Source organism: Anastrepha ludens, chromosome 2 (assembly GCF_028408465.1).
Source record: "Anastrepha ludens isolate Willacy chromosome 2, idAnaLude1.1, whole genome shotgun sequence".
NCBI lineage: Eukaryota > Metazoa > Arthropoda > Insecta > Diptera > Tephritidae > Anastrepha > Anastrepha ludens.
The window spans coordinates 75094036-75116137 of record NC_071498.1 but is presented as its reverse complement, the minus strand read 5'-3'; the positions used below and the strand labels follow the sequence as shown (position 1 = coordinate 75116137).

Here is a 22102-nt window from a genome sequence, read left to right as displayed (position 1 = left end):
AGTCCAGAGAACCTATTAACGGGGTATCAGCACACTTTCTACACCGACGGATCCAAAACCAGTGATGGAAGCGGATCTGGATGGTACTTAGACGAAGACACTAAGTACTCCTTTGCCACAGGACAGATGGCCACGGTATTCCTTACGGAACCATCATAAATATGGCGTACTGGCTAATTGAGAAAAAGTGGTGTGAGTGGACATTTTGGTATTGCATGGAACGAGTTAGATGATAAATTGGCAAATGAAGGCTCTGCAAGTATGCCACTAGGGCCTGAACCCTTTCTAGGTGCCAATTCCGCATCGGTTCAACTATGGATTGAGGACTTCATGAGGTCTACCCACAGAGGTCGTTGATCTGAGTTGAGCTCATGCAGAGTTGCCAACTGCTTTGTGAAAGACCAAACAGGAAAACAGCGACCTTTCTCCTAAAACTCTACAGGAAGGACTTCAGAGTACTGGTGGGTGTAATCACAGGGCACAACGTCTGTGGTCAGCATATGGCTACCTTGGGGGTCGTGGACAGCCCGATATGCCTATCCCGTCTTGAGAATCACGACACTGCAGAGCATTTTCTATGTAGCTGTCCTGCATTTTCCAGAATCAGACTTAGGATATTGGGTTGCGACACACTGAGTATGGACAAAGTTCATATTCTTTCTCTTCCAGATCTCTTAAAATTCATCCATGAATCCAAGAGATTTGTGGAAGAGTAACCTCAAACTAATTTTTCCGTTTTTACCATCCATCTTTTATCTTTCCTATCTCTATTCTTTCTACTGATATCTATCCGTTACTTTGTTCTCAGCGAATTTGACAATGAGTTACGTCGTTTTAGCACCAGTATGGCCAGATTACCATTTTCGTAACTTGATTAAGGATTTTTTTTGTTATTTAGTCTCAGAGTCTTAGGTCTTTCTTCATCATATTTTTTAAAAATTAGTTCAATAATTCACTCAGTTTTATTTAGCTTTACTTTTTTTAACATCTGGTAGCATTGCCCGCGATTGCAGTTGTTATTGCTGTTCTTCTGCTCTCAGCAGTCAAATCTTTCTCTCGCTTCTGCAGTGTTGCCTAGCTTTGGGTATAAAAACGCACTAAAATGCACATTTAAAGAAAATAAAACACCAAATTTGTACTGAATTACTTAAACTTTGTATGCGTGACAAATTGTCTTTAGAATGTGCGTTTTTTTTTTTTAAATAAATGTGTTATGGATATGTACAATTTAATGTATGAGTTTTTTTGTTTAAAGAAACTCTTTTGTTAAGGGAACGACTTATTTGCTATATTGGAGGTTATGTAACAAGATAAGGTACTCTTTTTGTAAAAATGTCGTTATGGTTTCTTCAGTATTTTCTGGTATTTTGTGACTTATTTTTACTATGAATATACCTCTTGATGCCCTATGTCCCACTAAGGATTGATGGCCGGAAGAAACGATTACACCTCTAAGGTTTTAATTCGCATTCAGAAAGTTCAAACGCTTTTTAAAATGTGTAAAAAAGTTTTCAATGTTAAGAAGAGTTGAGAGAGGGACACTTAATATCCTAACAAAACATTAAAAGAAGCAGAAAATTAACTTTTCACTTTCAAAATAGCAAATTTTATAAGAATCAACAAATTTGCATTAGCACTAAAATCTTCTCAGAGTGACCTTTTTCAACATTCTTTTGTTTAATAAAGCAGTTTTTTTTTTAACTTACAGTTTCGGTAGCTTTAAATAAAAAACAGAAAGAAACAAACACTAAACTTAAAAAATTTCGCATTTTAGGTATAAACCAGCACTAAATTTATTGTGAAGAGTAAATGGTTGGCAACACTGCACAACTTGGCAAACGTGAAGTCACGCAGTCTCTGATGGGTGCAATCTTGTTTCTATCACTCTTGTTTACGTACATATTTGCAGAGAACGTTAAAGAATACAGAAGTCTCAATGACAGGAACGTATGGAATTTCGAGGGGTACTCGTCTCGCGAAGACTGATCACCACAGACACATTTTTCACCAAAAGTTAACGGTAGTGGACTGAATTATGTATGTAAATTTAGCAGCAGTCGATAAGAATTTGTTGGTGATTAGAAACAAAGAATGCTTTCGCTATAGGCTAATTATAGGTTCTTTTTAAAATGACCATTAATTATATATATTACATACATATGCATCCTGGAGAAAAGAAAAGCTGACCAGCTGTCCCCAATGGATATTGTTAAAATTTTAAAATCAAAAAAAAAACTTTGAAGATAATTTATATGCATGTAGGAAAAATTATTTTAATAACCGCGCACTTCGTTCCAATTATACTATAATTTTGTTCACAGAACGCTAGTCTGTAGCAGTACAAAGGAATCGCGATACATAGATATACAGTGTTTCAGTGGTTCATACAGTGTTTTCTTTCTTCAAAAAAATAAAAAGCAAATCATTCTTTTCCTTGTGGCAAATATTACCATTCTTTACGGAATGGTTTCATGCTGAGGCTGTCTTCGCAGTAGCGCATTTTGTTAAACTCAGTTTTCCAAGGTCCTAGTGCCGGTTTCTAGCTCTATCTCACGAATGGTGTGTTTGATATTCGCCTTAAGGGCTTGAATCTTTAATGGAACATTGAAGTCTATGAATTCAATTCAAGAAATCATTTATCATGGCTCTATAGGACTCACGGTTGGCCTAAATGACGTTTCAAAGGAAAATTTTCCAATGATACTTCTCTTCTTCTTAATTGGCGCTATAACCGCTTACGCGGTTTTGGCCGAGTTTAACAAAGCGCGCCAGTCGTTTCTTTCTCGTGCTAACCGGCGCCAGTTGGACACACCAAGTGAAGCCAAGTCCTTCTCCACCTGATCTTTCCAACGCAGAGGAGGCCGCCCTCTTCCTCTGCTACCACCAGCTGGTACCGCATCGAATACTTTCAAAGCCGGAGCGTTTGTATCCATTCGGACGACATGACCCAGCCAACGTAGCCGCTGGATCTTTATTCGCTGCGCTATGTCTATGTCGTCGTAAAGCTCATACAGCTCATCGTTCCATCGTCTGCGATATTCGCTGTTGCCAACGTGCAAAGGTCCAAAAATCTTACGCAGAATCTTTCTCTCAAACACTCCAAGCGTCGCTTCATCGGATGTTGTCATCGTCCAAGCTTCTGCGCCATACGTTAGGACGGGCATGATGAGAGTCTTGTAGAGTGTTAGTTTTGTTCGTCGAGAGAGGACTTTACTACTCAATTGCCTACTTAGTCCAAAGTAGCACTTGTTGGCAAGAGAGATTCTACGTTGGATTTCAAGGCTGACATTGTTATCGGTGTTAATGCTGGTTCCTAAATAGACGAAGTCTTTTACAACCTCAAAATTATAACTGTCAACAGTGACGTGGGTGCCGATACGCGAGTGCGCCGACTGTTTGTTTGAAGACAGGAGGTACTTCGTTTTGTCCTCGTTCACCACCAGACCCATTCGCTTTGCCTCTTTATCCAGTTTGGAGAAGGCAGAACTAACAGCGCGGTTGTTAAGGCCGATGATGTCAATATCATCGGCATACGCCAGCAATTGTACGCTCTTATAAAAAATTGTGCCTGAGCGATTAAGTTCTGCGGCTCGCACGATGCTCTCCAACATCAGGTTAAAGAAGTCACACGACAGGGAGTCACCCTGTCTGAAACCTCGTTTGGTATCAAACGGCTCGGAGAGGTCCTTTCCAATTCTGACGGCGCTGTTGGTGTTGAGCAACGTCATCTTACATAGCCGTATTAGTTTTGTGGGGATACCAAATTCAGACATCGCGGCATACAGGTAACTCCTTTCCGTACTGTCGAATGCAGCTTTGAAGTCGACGAAAAGATGGTGTGTGTCGATTCTCCTTTCATGGGTCTTTTCCAAGATTTGGCGTATTGAGAATATTTGGTCGATGGTAGACTTTCCAGGTCTGAAGCCACACTGATAAGGTCCAATCAGTTGGTTGACGGTGGGCTTCAACCTTTCACACAATACGCTCGCTAGAACCTTATAGGCGATATTTAGACTAATCCCGCGGTAATTGGCACAAATTGCAGGATCGCCCTTCTTATGGATTGGGCAGAGCACACTTAAATTCCAATCGGCAGGCATGCTTTCATCCGACCATATTTTGCATAGGAGCTGATGCATGCACCTTACCAGCTCCTCGCCGCCATGTTTGAATAGCTCAGCTGGCAGTCCGTCGGCGCCCGCGGCTTTGTTGTTCTTTAGCCGCGTTATCGCTATTCTCACCTCGTCATGATCGGGTAGCGGAACGACAATTCCGTCGTCAACGATTGAATTGATACTACCGCTCCAAAATACGCCAAAAACTGTCACCCTCTGAGGCTGGTGCATCTATTACTCAGTACACATATTTTTATTTATCCAAGGTGAACTCAAAATTCTCAATACTGAAATACTCAAATGTAGTACAACAAATGAACGCAAATCCGACATAAATAATATTAAGACCGTCCTTCTGTCTGATATTAGAAGCTATACCTCGACAAAAAATTTAAGAAACAATAAAATAACAACAGTATTTAAAAACAATAAAAAAATTAATATCTGTGGAAGAATCAAAATTAGTAGAAATGATGAACCCAAGACAAGAAATAAGTCACAAATAAAATGTTGACTCTAGCTCCGTAACTAACGGGTGATTTTTTAGCTATTATCTTTTTAAACAGTTGGTTTAAACAGCTGACGCACGTTTCGTATTTTGTTTCACTGTCAAACATCTTGAGTATGGTCTATAATCATTGAATTTTATTATAAAAATGCGTGTTCTGTTAAGAAAGTTTATCGCGCGCTTCTTCCATTTTATGGTCAGTTTAATCGACCCACTGAAGCGGCTATTCGAGCTATTGTGACTAAATTTGAACCAATTTAGATTATTGGACATCAAACCACCAACATGCTTACGTAGAATGCGAACTGAAGAAAATATCGCAGCTGTATCGGCCATCAATTATCGATTCGTCGCCGTTCGCAGCAATTAGGCCTTTGTTACTCAAAAACGTGGAAAATTTTGCGAAAGGATTTAGGTGCATTTCAAAATACAGCTGGTGCAAGAATTGAATCCGAACGACCTACCGCAACGCAGAATTCTTGGTGAATGGGATCTTGGAAAGTTGGCCGAAGATCCACTTTTTTTCGAAAAATTGTGTTCAGCGACGAAGCTCATTTTTGGATCAATGGGTACGTAAATAAGCAGAATTGTCGATTTTGGAGTGAAGATCAGCCAGAAGAATTGCAAGAGCTACCAATTGTAAGGTCACAAATCTAATGACCCATTCAAGTACAATAGTTATCATCCTTTATGCTTTATTATCTTAGTTTATTAGTTACTCTCATTTATCTAAACATATACATATCTTTTAATATGATATGTAAATTTGGACAATGATGAATAAAACAGTCACGATTTACAAGCCATCCTTACACAATGTATCCAGAAAAGGTCACAGTGTGGTGCGATTTATTGGTTGGAGGTATCATTGGATCGTACTTCTTTAAAGATGCTGCGAATCGTAACGTAAGTGTGAATGGTGAGCGCTACTGTGAAATGATATCCAACTTTTTTTTGCCCAAAATGCAAGAGCTTGACTTGCATGGCATGTGGTTTCAGCAAGACGATGCCACATGCCACACAGCACACGTAACAAATGACTTGTTGAGAGGCGAGTTCGGTGAACATTTTATTTCACGTTTGGGACCTGTCAATTGGCCACCCAGATCGTGCGATATAACGCCTTTAGATTATTTTTTGTGGGACTATGTTAAAGCTCATGTCTATTCAGACAAGCCTGCTTCAATTAACGCATTGGAAGGCAACATTGAAGCATTTATATGTGAGATACCAGCCGAAACATTGGAAAGAGTATGCCAAAATTGGACTAAGCGGATGGACCATTTAAAGCGCAGTCGCGGGCAACATTTGCATGAAATAATCTTCAAACATTAAATTATATGGACTGTACTATCGATTTAAATAAAAAATTCATGCATTTTTCAGAATTTTACCCGGGTTTTTTTGAAAAACTTTCCTATAGCTCTTAAAAAATCAGTTAGTTATTGAAAGTAAATGGTGCACGGGTATATAAAGTTCAGTCCGAACTGAATTCAGCCTGCCTCACCAATTCTCATTAGATATTTATTTTAGTACATAGCACTGTAAGAAAAGGCAAGAATCCGATATAGCAATTATCAAAGAAATAAGAAGAGCTGTACAATTTTGGATCATCTGCCATTTTGTTCCTAAACTTCAAAATTTTGTTTTGCAGTGTATTGAAGTTGTCCTTATATGGTCTCTGGTTGATTTAAATTATTTGAATAAACTCAAATAAAACAACACTTGCCATAAGTCAAGGTAGCCACTAATTTGTTTCTAACATTAAACAGAACTGCCTTAAGTATACATAATAAATAGAGTAAGATGCTTCATAAAAATATTATTATGGTAAATAAATTTTGTTACAGATCTTTAAGTCTTATTTATGGCGAATGTGTGTGGTTTTTTACGAGTTTCTTCAAACAATTTAGATCAATTTGAGAACAAATTAGGTAAACTTCCATACACCGTAAAAAACATTTCGACGTTTAGGGACAAAACGGCAAAATTCTACATCTCCTCCTCTTTCTTGTATGTTTTGGTTGCTGCGCAATTAGTAATTAGTACAACTTTTATCGCGGGCCCTACAGGCCCAAGAAAGGGGAAATTCGATGAAACCAAATTGCATTTTCAAACGTAATTCAGCTCGTCAAATTACAAATAAATTGTTCTCATATGTATGCTGGGTACCTAAAGTATACTGGCGCTTATAAAATTGAGTTATTGTTATTAATACAATAGTATAATACTGCATGCAGGAATGATTTGATGAAAGTTGTTACTATTTTATTCTTGTTGTAAAAGCATGCAATTCTTATTATTTTTTTACTTACGCATTCTAGAGTATCGACAACAAAAATACCACGTTCATTAACTGCTATCATTACTTCTACATCTTTATGGCTAACAAAACTCATAAGACCACGTACAGGTTGTTCCACTTGACCATGAAAAAAAGCAGCCCTAAAAAATACATATATAACTTTATATGGTGCTTAGTTACTACAAATAATTCACCCATAAAACGGAAGAGCCCAACAAAATTCTAAATATTTGCGTATAAGCTTTTTTGTAGTCGCAGTTTGAGGTACGCGCTTGAATTGCTCAAGAAGCTTAACTTCAGCCGAGTTTTTTCGACTAACTGGCAGCCACGACCAATTTGTACTTTTTGCAACATGATGTGGGAGAAATCTTAACTGGTTTTCTCTGGAATTTACTTTTATTAAGAATAACTGAAGTAATTTCCAATCTTAAATAATTATACCTTAAAAAACTAATAGTGTGTGTATGAGAATTATATGGTCCCAATTCGATTCGTGCTTGTATGCCACCAAGCATTAAAGCATGAACTGGCTCCATTACGTATCTACCAGATAGCACGTTATATTTCGCTTCTTCGTACAATAATTCTAAAATTCGATGATCCCTAGAAGACAAATAAATACTGCTGAAATATTGCATAAATAACTAAAAGTAAAAACGTACTTTATTCTCTCTTCATCACGTTTCGAGAAGAATACGTTTCGTTTAAGCATAATCATTGGTTCGTCATACTTCTTTTCAATTGGATTACCGCTGCTAAATTTGTCTAGCAGAGACTGCCACGCTACTCTTACTATATAAGGACGATGGTGTGACTTCAGCTGAATATCCAAAAGTCCACTGGTCATCCATAATCCAAATATACTTTGAGCTAGTAATTTGTTCGCGATTCCCAACTCTTCACACCCCAAGGCAGCGGCAAGCATAACTTGCGCAGGACAATGCGCTGTGCCTTCAATCTCCATATGAACAGCAATTCGAGACATCAAATACACGCAAGTTGGTATCACCTAATATAATGAAATTATTAGTTATTATGACATTGAAGATATATATGTACGTTTTTTATTCAAATTCGTTTATTTTATAGTATATAATAGGGAAAACAACATTTGGATACCGTCTACGCTTGCTAAAACTTAATTATCCAAAAAAAAAGAAAAAATACTCCTTGGATAATTCGATAAATCAAAGCGAATACCAAAATATGTTTGACAAAACGGAGGATTCTACAGTTTAATGCCACTACCAACAGCAGATTGGATTCGGAGGTTTGATTTTGTCTTCACTAACTGTTGCCATAGTTATTACAAAAAATAAAGCTTTGTTAAACTCGGCCAAAATCGCACAAGCGGCTAGCGCGCCAATTAAGAAGAACAATACCAAATTTTTAAAAATAAGCAATATTTTCTATAAAAAGCTTCCCGGAATGTATTCAGATTCAATGTATAAGTTGAAAAGGTAACATTTTAAACAACGTCTATAATTTTTATTATAATACGTCTTACAGTTTCTATCAATTAAATTTTTAAAGACACTACCCTTGCTTTGAACATTTTTTCAATCTTATTTTGGATTTCAAAGTGTCTTACTTCTCACACCACTAATTTATTTATATATTTTATCTATGTAATATATTTACTCACATTTTGCAATGGCCTTGGCATTGAAGATGACGGTTTCAGTCCTTTTGAGTTATTTATACTATTTGCATTACTATAAGTTACATTTTGTAGCTTAGATGTGGATTGGTTATTATCCGACGCATAGCAGAGTTTTTGTGCATTTTGCGGCAAAACGTTTATGTTTGTTCCAACAGCTGTAAAACAATAAAAATATTACAGACTGACACTAAAAGTAATTTTACGACATTTTGAATGAAATATTTATGTACACATTAGACAGGTGAAATTGTAAGGATGGGGACTATTTTTCAACTTGATCTGCGAAAATGATAGCACTGGGTTAATATCGTCGGAATATTAATAATATCATCATAAACATTTTAAGCATTTTTTTGTTTTTAATTTACCAGATTTTTAATTTTAATTTTTTTTTAATTGGACAGCTTGACGCCCTATTTTCAGTTTACTAACAATACCAAAATAAAAAAAAAATATGCTCTAGATATAATATTAGGTATATTAAATTTTATTTAATTATTATGTAGGTATGTAATATAGGTAGGTAGGTATTGTAATGAAATTTTGAAAATAGTGCGGAAAAATAAATGTTTAACATTGAATGAGCATTCGAAATATTTGCTCCGTGTTCCTCATGATGGTCTCCTGAGGACGAGGCTTGAGTGGAGTTTTATCTCCCTCAGAAATCTAACCAGACATGATCTTAGAGGGAATGTCTTATGAGGATTGGTTAGTTGTCTAACCGTAAAATGGCGGATTATCAGAGGGAATAAGAGCGTTATCTTCGAGGATGCAACGGGGGAGTACTTCAAGCTACCTGACGCTATAGAACAATGTGAGTATATTCCTCCAATATCGGCTATTACACAAATAAGCGATGGTGTGAATTGTAAAGATTAACCCCAATAAAGAGGCTCAGATGTACTAATCCTCCGTCTCGCTGAAATAGGAGAGAAGTTCACGCTTATTCAAGAGCCATGTGTCACAAAATATCTAGTCTGCGGGTTTGACGATGAAGAGTACAAACTAGCCTATGTCAACTATTAAGTCCAGTGCGTGAATACTGGAAACGGACAAAAAAAATTTAGCGATGTTGATAACGTCGCAATTGCTCAACAAATGCAAACAAAAGCCCTCAATCTATTAATTAATACTGTATATCAATCTACAGATTATCAATACGGATGGTATACGCACGTTTGTAGCAAATACTGGGATCATGCGATTATATATGCATTTAAATATTTATTACTGTTTAAATTGATAATTGTTATTCTAATTAAGGTATTTACCACTGTTCAACGATTCTATGTACTGTTTAGTTCTTTTTGTATGTTACAAAAATTGTTATTTCAGAAATTGTAAAATAAAATTAATATGAAATATCAAAAAAATAAAAAATATTCACACTATGATATTGAAAACTTTTTTTATAAACGTTAATAAATATTACTGGCGCATACGTCATCGGTTCTGTTCAAAAATAACCTGAAGGGTACTAACAGAAATATATATTGTATATATATTAATATTCTTAGTCCTGCCATAAGTTCTGTTACAAGTTAAGTTTGTTATAGATATGAGTTTATAATATTTCTTTTAATGAAGTTAGTTTTATTTAATAATTTAAATTAAAAAAAAAAAAAATTACTTTTTATTCGAAATGGTCACCATTTGCTTTTACACAAGCCTTCAAACGATTAGACCATTCAGCTATTGCACCACGCACGGTTTTCTTGATGTCGCTCCTCGAACCAAAGACTGTTTGAGAATCTCCAAATTTCTGTAAGGTCTTCGAAAAGCCATGTTTTCCAATTCTGACCACAAACTGTTGCCCAATGGATTCAGATCTGAACTTCCAGACGGCCAATCTTTTTCGCTTATTCAGTGAAAATTTTCTCATCGTGAAAAAAATATTTTCACGGCCGTTAACCGCGTGCCACTGCTTGCATCTGTCGAGTCGAATTTTTTTCAAGCGCGTTGTCAAAAGATGTTCAGTTGAGCGACGGAAGGCTTTCATGTGAAGATCATCTCTTATTAGTTTGGACATAATTTTCTGCTTTCTTAATAAGCGAAATTTGCCACGCAACTGAGTATAATTTATGAGTACACAATGCATACGAACAAAAGCAAAAATATCGGATGCTTTTTCTGCGAAATTGTTCTCTCCGTATACATTGTAAAATTTTTCACAGAATTTATGGCAAGACGAAGTGTATAAAATATGCTTATATAATTGGTGTTACACTCTTTTTGAGTGTTTGGCTGAGCGCCTCCTCCTATTTGTGGTGGGCATCTTGATGTTATTCCACGAATGGAGTGACTGACAGTTTTAAGTTTTGTATCATTTGGTGTTTCAGCCATCTAACCTATGCACTTCCTATTAGTAAACACGCACTAACCCATTCGGCTATGGCAGCCGCTGCAGTTTACATTTTCTCAAACCCAAAAAACTTGTTGAAAAAGGAAAGAACAAATAAAAATAGCAGATATATAATATAATATATGAATGCATGTAATCCAAATAAGTTCACACTAAATTAAATACATAAAACTAAAAAAGTTAATATAATATACATATACATATATGTACATATAATTGGCGCGTACATCCTTTTTGGGTGTTTGGCCGAGTTCCTCCTCCTATTTGTGGTGTGCGTCTTGATGTTGTTCCACAAATGGAGGGGCCTACAGTTTCAAGCCGACTTCGAACGGCAGATATTTTTATGAGAAGCTTTTTCATGGCAGAAATACACTCGGAGGTTCGTCATTGCCTGCAGAGGGGCACCGCTATTAGAAAAATGTTTTTTTTTCTTAATTTTGGTGTTTCACCGAGATTCGAACCGACGTTCTCTCTGTGAATTACGAATGGTAGTCACGCACCAAGCCATTCGGCTACGGCGGCCGAATACATACATATATAATACAATAATATAGTAGTGGTACACATTTAAGATAGGAAAGATATGGTATTAGTATTTGTTGCAAACTGCGCAAAATGCCAACGGCGCGAACCATCTGTCAGATTTTATAAGATTTTGTTTTTTTTGCGACAAAATTGCAACTATGCGAGACTCTTTTTAATGGCATCCATTGTATTTTAATTTGTCGCGAATCACTCTTAACCAAAGTAGACGCGTATTATAATATGGCAGACGTTAGTACGGTTAGTATCAATATTAATATACTATTATTTTGTTAATACTCGTACATACTAATCAATGAAGCATTTATGTACTTATGGTATGCATATCTTTATAGAAAAAGCGATCACGTATTGATAGCACTTTTCAATGGACAGAACAGCAAACTAAACTATCTTGGACAATGTAAAGACTAATCCCGAACAATTTGATGTAATATTTTTACATTTTTCACTATAATAAAAATGCTAAATATTGCTAGAAACCAACTGCCGAAACATTTTATGATCGCATTACGGAAAATTCACCAAACTTACAACGGCATCAAATGGAACATTATGCGCACAAAAATCAGACATCTAAAAGCAAGTTTTTCGTCAGAACTTAAATGGAAAAGTGGGGCGGGAGCAGTACTACTGTAGAGTGCAGATGTAAAAAGTGTAGAAGAATACATCAAAAAAATATGTCCTTTTTATGATGGCCTGCACGCAATATTTGAACGGCGAGTAAATATCCAACCGCCGGCCATCTGTCAGTCTACAAACCCAGTGTCGAGAAGTCTCAAAATTAGTGTGAATTGTCAAAAATGAAGTGAAATCGCGAAGACTCTTTCACCTCGCTCAACTCGACAGCGGGGAACTTCTTAACAGAACTAATTACAGTGAATTATGTACAAGTACATTGGCTCTGCTCAGTTTTTGGTTTCTGTATGAAATCAAATTGACGAATGCCGACGGCATTTTGCAAGAGATTTGCTTGTAAATTTCTATGTTCCCTTGATAAATGAAAATTTATTTATAAAGATTTGAAATCCAACATTTAAAATCAAAGTAACTTTAATGTTTGTTGATTTAATTTAAAAAGAAGCATTTAAACAACATACATTATAAAACGACCTCACATTTTGTTGTGTACGTTTTAGTAAATTTAAAACTTCATACAAATTTGGTGAAAATTTTTACTAATTTTTCGACTCGAAATTAATTTTAGACAAGAATTCAAAGAGCATATTGGTATATTGATGAATATAGGTATATGTATGTATATCAATACATATGTACATATGTATATTATGTTAGTTATGTTTTTGCAAAAGTTCAATTGCATCTTCAATTTGTATGGTGTTACATACATATAATATGTTCATACGCACTGCAGCAACAATGACTTATCTCACGGCGCATCGCCTTATCATATTTATGTACATTTGAATATGCATTCATTTGTTCCTTTACCAAACGAAATTTTAATATATGTATGCATTGTATAGATAGTATACAACTTTGAAATTTAAAATAAATAAAAGAAAACTTCAAAGAAACGTATTTGCATATATGGGACAACTAAGTTCTATTGCAACTTTAATAAATATAATGTTGCACGCATATGTATGCACTGAAGCAACATGACCTACCTCACGAACATCGCCTTATATTTCATGCAATAATTAGGGATTAAATTCCTGCCTAACAAATGCTAAAACAATTCTCTTCTGCATATGCACCTGTGTACATAGTTGCATTTGCGTATATGCACACTTGATGCCCTAGCCTTTGTACGTACGTACATATTTGTGTTCTGAACTTGAAGCAAAACAATGCTTATTAATATGCACCTATGTCTTTCAAAGCTAACATTCTATGCCTACCGACTACAGGAAAAAAATGCATTCATACGCGCAGGCGTAGCGGCTATCATTCTAGCGGCCATCATTCTAGTTGCCATGGTGCTGAACAGCCTAAAATAGTCGCGGCGGCGCTGAACAGTTTCAACAAAAACTCATCATCAAAACATTCATTCATACATAAATTCGAGTTCAAATTTCTACGAGCAAAGTACTTTCATTCATAAAACGAGCCGCCATATGCCAATTTTCTCTACCATTCGAAAATAGTCAATATAGGATTATTTCGCGTTGAATTATTTGCCAATATTTGGTAAATCTTGAATTTTTATCAAGTCGAGTGGCCGCGGCTCTGTACATACATACATATGTATGCATCAATATATGTATGTAAATATGTCTTTCTAAATGCTCGACAACCGCAGCTGCTGTGCGTTAAGTGCGCGCATGAGCATGCAGTAACTTGGAGAAAACAACATAAGTATAACAAATTTCTGTGTAGGACATTTCAATACTAGAAGTAAATTTCCGAACAATTATTTTATGTTCTCTGATAGGTAAATAGTTAATTAGTATATTACTTTGCGTACGTAGTTCTTCAATTGATAAAAAGTGCACAAAACATATGCATATATCTGCAAAGTTAGAAACTGACTCTGAAATCAGAGTATTTGAAAGTGCCTGTACACATTTCAAGGTTACTGTACATACAATTCTGTGTCTATGAATATGCGCTGTGCCTATGAATGCACTCTGGATTTCTTGACAAGATTTACCGAAATTTTTTTGCTGTGGCAAGTTCACATACATACACACAGCATATATATATGCATATATGTATATAAATTCACATATTTAAATTTGCATACACCATCTTCCTGTGTGCCTGGTAGTGAAGTGTTTTTTATAGAGGATTTTGATTTGGTTGGAGGGAATTCAATAAAGTTTTACAGACCACCAGACAGACATACAGCAGAAAATTGGCATATGGTGGCTTGTTTTATGAATGAAAGTACTTTGCTCGTAGAAATTTGAACTCGAATTTATGAATGAATGTTTTGATGATGAGTTTTTGTTGAAACCTGTGAGCGCCTCCGCGACTATTTTAGGCTGTTCAGCACCATGGCAACTAGAATGATGGCCGCTACGCCTGCGCCTATGAATACATTTTGGGGAATTACTGCAGCACTCACTGATCTTGTGGTAGAACCGGGCTTGGTAGGCTTCATTGGCAAAATGCTAAACAACAGAATCATTGAAGCGGAACTAGGAGAATCGGTGCTGAGGAGATTGGTAAGTAGAGGTACACCGCAAAGTGGAGTCCTCTCACCGTTTCTATGGAACGCGGTTGTAAATAAACTTCTGTTATTACTGGAATCGGTGGGCTGTAAGGTGATAGCTTACGCCGATGATGTTGTCATTGCGGTCTCTGATAAATTTGTATCTACAGTATCGGACAAAACATTTACAACTGCAATGCAGCCTTCAATTTATTTTTTGTCATAATGTCATTCTTCACTCAATTGCAATTCAATTTCACGCTATGGATACTAGAGCATCTGAGTAATATTTTCCAAAAAATCTTTTCAAGATCCTTTCCTTTTTGTAGCCGTATTTAAAAAAAAAATAAATTATCTGGCACCTATGCGCGACAAAACAATTGCAACCTTGTGAGCTTATCTATATAACGGTAAAAATGCTTGAGCTTGGTTTTGTTTTCTAACTGTTCTGAGTTTAGTTTAATCGTGTCAATTTGTGAACATCAGTTTTGTGCAGAATTTGTGGCGATAACACAATTTTTTTGTAAAGTTGAGTTAAATGAAGTAATGGCTCGTAATAAGTTCGATGAAGTATTACGCGCGCGTGTTGTAGATGAATATAACAAAGGAATGACCCAGAAAGATATATCCATAAAATATAATATTCATAAGTCATCAATTTCTCGAATTATTGCGAACTTTATAAAAAACAAAACTATCGCGGTGGTGCATCGAGGAGGCCGACCAAGAAAAACGAATGAAAGAACTGACAAACTAATAGCGAGAGAGGTAAAAAAATATCCATTTAGAAGTGCCCCCAATTGGAAAAGGAGCTTGGGTTACCAATCAGCTCAAAAACTGCCAGTCGTCGCCTGGCTGAAGCTGATTTACGGACGTACCGGCCAGCAAAGAAGCCGCTTATTAGTAAGCGTAACCAACAAAAACGATTGCAGTTCGCAAGGGATCACATAGATTGGCCATTAAGCAAGTGGAAAGCTGTTCTTTTCAGCGACAAATCCAAATTTAATTTGGTCGGAAGTAATGGCGTACCCTACGTTCGACGCCCGCGTAACAAGCGTCTTCAAAAATCATACTGTGTAAAGACTGTTAAGCATAGTGCTTACATTATGGTCTGGGGATGCTTTTCTGCTGCTGGTTTGGGACCACTCCATCTTATTATGGGCATAATGGACCAGTACGTTTACAGGGACATTATGGAATCGGTAATGCTGCCACATGCTGAGTGGGAAATGCCCTTGAAGTGGGTCTTCCAACAGGATAATGACCCGAAGCATACGGCGAAGGTCCTGAAATCATGGTTCCAGAGGAATAAAGTGGACGTAATGGAATGGCCCCACAATCCCCAGATCTTGACCCCATAGAAAACCTATGGGAAATTGTAAAAAAGAGAATTGATCGGACTAATGTGGCAAACACTGACCAATTTTTCCAAAGAGTCCTGGAGGCATGGAGAAATATACCACAAACGATAGTTGACAATTTGATAGCTTCAATTCCGAGACGATGCAGAGCTGTTATTCAGAGCAATGGTTTTGCCACGAAATACTAAGTTTAATAAAAATAGTTTACTGATTTCCTTTAGTTGCAATTGTTTTGTCTTATTAGATACAGGTGTTGGACACATTTGATTTTTAAATTTAAGATATGAACTGTTGAATTTGAATAAATTTGTTTTATTTACGTAAATCAACATCTTTTATTACAAATAAAGTGAAATTAACAGGTTCCAAACAAATACGGCTGAGCAATCGACAGTTTTCATTGCCCACATTTTAGTTGCAAATGTTTCGTCCGATACTGTACATTAAGAGACCTAATACAAAATGCTCTAGACGTCTTTCATAGCTTGAAAATGGTGTATTCAATGTTCAAAAGGCAAAACACATTCTAAAGTATTCAATTCAGTCTTTTATTACGAAAAACGAAAATAATATATTTAAATTATTTTGAAGTTTTTCAGTGAACAAAACAATAACTTATTTTTACAACTCAAACATAAAGGCGAACAGTAATGAAAATATGGAAATAGAGGGAAATTGTTGAATTAATATTTTGTGCAGTATCCTTTTGCACTAATTACTGCTTGTACAAGTTGAAGTCCAAAATAAACAAGACTGAGTTAAAATAGAAACGACAGGAGCTTTGATTTGATAACTTCGAGTTTACTTATTCAAAATAGTCCTATTGACCGGAATGTCCTTCAGGATGTATGTAGCCTTTGGATGACCTCAACGGACACAAAACGTTTTACTTTCAAGGTAAAAGTCACAAAGAGCCATATCAGCTGAATACGGTGAGTGATTGATGGTTAGAATGCGATTTCTAGTCAAAAAATCAGTCACAAGAGCGGATCGATGAGATGGTGCATTATCATACAATAAGCGCCAGCAAATTCGACGAATGTGATGCAACAAATGCTTCAAAACGCCTAGATAGAAAATTGCATTGACGGTTTGGCCCGTTGGCTCGAGCTCGTTGTGGATCGACTTGATTTTTGACTTCTCCAAACGCGATTTTATAGGTGGTGGCTCGTCTGGGTATTTCCATTCGACACTTTGTCGCTTAGTTTCAGGTTCATGTTAGACACACCATGTTTCATCACCAGTTACAATGTTGTAAAGGAAGTTCCCGTCGTAATGAGGTCTTTCGAATGTTGAATTCTGAGTAATTGTTGGTCCTCAATTAACTTGTGTGGAATGAAACGTGCTCAGACCGTTCGTAAGCCTAAATGATCAGTTAAAATGCAACAAATCGATGTTTTGGAGATACTCCGATTCCATGAATTTCAACGATGGTTCATTTTTGATAGCTTTACGAACAATTTCGATGGAGTTTTCGGTGATTACTGATTTTGGGCGGCTTGTATGTTCATTGTCATTTATGTCCTCAAAACCATCTCTGAAACGTGTAAATCACTCATGAACTCTGGCACGAGATAGACAATCATCGCCATATACTTTTTTCATCAATTCATTTTTCGGGGAAACGATTTACCGATTTAACTTCGCATCCACTGAACCGAATGTCACCAAGCTTTCATTGGAAGTCAGCTAGGGATATAACTTCCAACGCACCAACTTAGTAAAAAGATGGTGCCATCAAAACCATTTTGGACTTAACTTTTTAGACACCGTTGCATGAAGTCGACTAGAGTTTTGGATACTTTTCCTGGAATACATTCCCATATCTTTTCAATGGCTGATTATAAGGAATTTGTATAACTAATCTGCCGATTGCTTAATTCTCTTTGAATGTATTCCCACAAGTGCTCAATGGGATTCAGATCTGGGCTGTGAGCATTATTACTTAAATAAACGGAATTACCGTCAATATTAAAACAACAATTATGCATGTTGAATAGTTAAAAATGAAATATATTCAATGCAACGAATTTTTTAAAAATCTGTGAATAGTTTCTTTATTTATATTGTAATATACAAATTTTAATTTTTCGAATATTAGTGTCCCAGTTTCTTTTTGGTTCACTGTATATACATTTTGACAAAAAAATTTCGAGAATTGTTCATTCAGTAAGTGCGCGTTACACATATGACTAAGTTTTTTTGCTGGAATATTGTACAACTGTCCTCTATAGTGTCGCAGAGTTTGAGCGTGATCTGTTTATTAACTTGTTTTTGTCATTTAATTATATCAGTCAACCGCAGATGTGCTTTCCGATTTTCATTATGAATATTAATATCGAACAAAAAAATTGTCTTAAATTTTGTGTTTTGAACTGGATTTCGTGTGCCGAAATCGTATAAGCCGTAGATTAGATATGAAAATCTACCAAGTAATTATGATAATCTTAAAAAGTATGCAAACACGTTTTTATAAAATTAACAGCTCAAACTGTGAAGTGAAAACATTAATTGGAAGTGTTGCATTGTCAAATACGGACTGCATTTGCAATACTAAGATCTTACCTGATGATTGTCGTGAGTCCCCAACACCTGTTTCATTTACTAGGTTACTATTAGAAATGGCGTTAGAGTTTTCCTCCATATTATTCAAATGGCTTCCCGGGTTAACAGTGCAGCCATTTACATTTAAAATGCAATTTCCATTCAGTGTTGTTAAACTTGCTGCCAATGGTGCAGCCATGCTCTCATCTTCATTTCGTAGAGCGCTGACAACGCTTGAAACGCTAGAAGAAGTGTATGTGTTCCCTAGGGCCGTTTGGATTTGTGCTGTAGTAACCACACGATGTACTGTATACATCATATGCGATGAGGCCACCGTGGTAGCCAATGACCCACTACTAGAATCAATTGACGTTGCTGAAGGTAGAGAAGCAATTGGTTCATAATTGTTACTAGTCTGATTTCCACAATATTGAGTTTGAGTGGAAACTGCTGGCGATCGCTCTTTGCTGTCATTTCTTTGACCACAATCAAATATTTCATCATTCACGTCAATGGCTGCATTTGAATTACAAACTGGCTTGTGGTGGAGATGCAGTTGGCCTAGAGGATTGTGTGTAGCCTGTAGTTGGTGTTGCGGTGTAGACTGCATTTTTTGACTCACTGAAGTAAGATAGTGTTGTCCTTCTAACTGTAATGCCGGTGAAATAGATGCGGTACCCAATCTTCCGTTTCCACCAGTAGAAAAAATACCATCTTGGCACTTGTACTCAGATGCGTTGTAATACATCCTTGACCTATAAATACAGTTATAATGATTAAAGTATTATATATTAATATTTTCTACTTTTTTTTTGTTGGCAATAATTCATATTTACAACTTAACTCACAACAATGGCGATAATCTTAATTAATGACTTAATTTGGATTTGTCTCAGGAATTAAGTGAAACTTATGCAGATTGACAGCTAGCCTTAATTCTCGTAATTTAAGCAGATTAGAGGAATATTCAGTGGCAACATTACCGAAAAATTATAGTTAATATTTATTGTGAATGAAAAATAATGAAACTTTTAAAGAGAATAACAAGAAATATTAAAAACAATGATGAGCACTACAGGAGGAAGTATGATATTTTATAGCATTTTGAATTTATTTCTTAGTTTAAAAATGCATTTTTCCAATTTCAGATGGCAAGCAGAAAGAAACGTTCGACCAGGTCGGAGGAGAACGCGCAAATGATTTGCGGAGGGCAAAAAGAAATGCCCACATTTTCCATGAAATTGCTGTCAAAATGGTAAGCAAGTACAGCCCGGTGGTGATCCAATAAAATAAAAATCTTGATGAAGAAATATAAGTGCAGGATTACGCTACAAAGATTGAGCGTTAAGCGCATTTGGCGTATACAAAGGAAACGGCAGATTACGGGGAAAGCATTAGGCCTTCATAACAGGCACACGAGATCTGGACACGAAACTGGTAGGATGCTCACCACCAAAGGGGACGTTTGCTAAGACAGCGTATTTTCAACTGAAACAGGAAGCAGCAGCTCTCTGGAACAAGCCAGTGCACAAAGCCCATCGGGTTGAAGTTCAAGAGCCTACCACGATGGAAGAAACCTCGAGGAAGGTAATAAGAGAGTCCTTTCCTCAATTTACATGACCCAGAAGCTCGGATTTAAAGTACAACAAAAAATTATCAAATTTTCAATCTTCAATGAATCGACTATTAGTTGTATTACAATATTTTTGGGTATTACAGATCTGGAATATTTAATTTTAATATTCGTATTTGTTTTTTAATGGGCTGCAATACAAAGTTTATTAAGAAATATGGAAAACTCTGAATTAAAAGTAAACAAATTCCGAAATTAGCAAAACAAGAAAACATTTTTTTTTCGTTCAAAATTAGCTTTATTCATCAACGTAATTTCCATCAAAAAGAACGCAATCATTCAAGCCTCACATTTTGCCTCAAAATAGGCATCAGTTTCAGCGATAGCCTCTTCATTCGAGCGGAATTTCTTACCTGCGAGCATACGGTGGATATGGGAGCATTCAATTCATGCAAAGGGTTTTTCAATAAGGGCGGGTAGATGTTGAAATGGAATAAAATGGCGTTTGCAGTGTGGCACGTAGCGCCGTCCTGCTGGAACCACATGTCGTCTAGGTCCATATGGTTCAATATGGGCCATAAGAGCTTGGAAGGGCTACCACGTCTACCGAAAAATGGGCGCAATGGGCGCAACGTTTGCGTTAATGAACACTCATTTTGATAATAAAGTTTTATCATTTAAACGTGCTGTTCAAACGTGTAACTTGCCATGATGATTTGGCATAAGCAACTGAATAATAAACAAAAGGTTTGACAGATGTCACCAAAACAAAATGGCTGCCACAGAGCGCCAAAATCGACCCGTGCCAATTTGAAAAACCGTATAGTTTTGCCATTGTTCAGAATCATCAACACGTTCTTGTTTTTAGTTAACAGTGAGTAAATGCGACACCCACTTTGAACAGAGCTTTCTCATAGTCAAATACTCATGCAATATAAATCCAACACATTCATTTGAAATCTATACGATGTCAGCTAACTCACGCAACTTCACTGTTTGATAATTCAAAACGATTTTGTGTATTTTTTTATGTTTTCTGGTGTTACCGCGTTATTTGGACGTCCACTGCGTTGTGCATCATCGGTGTCTCTACGATTACGTTTGAAATCAGCCAACTATCGTTTTATTGTTGTTTCTGATCGAGTGAAGTCCCTATAACACCTTTCAACCCATTGCTTCAATTGAACATTATTTTTCCCATCAAGAAGCAGTGTAAACTTAAAACACCAAATTCTTTTTGATCCATTGTTTTAAGAAAAGTAGGTAGTGACACTCTTAGCACAATAACTCATGAACTAATGAATAGAATATCATGAAATTTTAATAGTTGTCTTTTCAAGGTTAGTACTAACTGAAAAATAGGTGCCAAAACTAGTGCCATCTATGTGTTGGGCCCGGGATTTTTCAGCCCATGTGTTAATTGGCGCTTTCACCATTTTTTAGTGTTTGCCAGAGCTCCCCCTGGTGTGGTGTGCGTCTTGATGTTTTCCACAAACCCATAAAAAAGCTACAGTTTTATGGCGCCTCCGAGGGACAAATGGTTTTCATGAAGAGCTTATTCATGGCAGAAATAAACTCGGAAGTTTGCCTTTGTCTGCCGTGCAGTGAACGTTGTTAGAAAAAACTTTTTCTATCATTTCGTGTTTCATCCCTGCTATTTCGAACCTATACACTTCCGAATGGAAGTCACGCACTAACCAATATGACGGACTAAATTCCCTAGTGAAGTAGATCCAAATTTACAACACGTCTCATTGCTATTTAATTCAAAGCTATGAACAAATGCATTTTTAGCACTGGTTTCACTACGTCGAAAAATGACTGCTCTTTGGCTCCATGCTTCTTTTGCTGCACGCCACTCCAAAGATCAGGAATAGAGGTTTATACAACACCTAAATCAACTTTGGTTGTAGTGGTGTTGTATACACCAGTAATACAATATTATATATCCAATGAACTGCATCATAGAAAGGTGCCTTAAGAGAGAAAGAAAAGACAAGAAATGGT

The 22102-nt window shown here is 36.4% G+C and overlaps 1 protein-coding gene across 1 annotated transcript in view; it reads right to left on the bottom strand.

Moving 5' to 3' along the window:
* Nucleotides 1-22102, bottom strand: part of LOC128871875 (uncharacterized) — a 55841-nt gene that overhangs the window by 15060 nt on the left and 18679 nt on the right. Inside the window, exons 3-8 of the mRNA XM_054114007.1 lie at nucleotides 18544-19277; nucleotides 8574-8746; nucleotides 7591-7937; nucleotides 7370-7531; nucleotides 7123-7311; nucleotides 6939-7068 (exon numbers count right to left, since the gene is read on the bottom strand). Of these exons, the coding sequence (XP_053969982.1) occupies nucleotides 6939-7068; nucleotides 7123-7311; nucleotides 7370-7531; nucleotides 7591-7937; nucleotides 8574-8746; nucleotides 18544-19277 (1735 nt within the window). The remainder of the gene's footprint in view (nucleotides 1-6938; nucleotides 7069-7122; nucleotides 7312-7369; nucleotides 7532-7590; nucleotides 7938-8573; nucleotides 8747-18543; nucleotides 19278-22102) is intronic.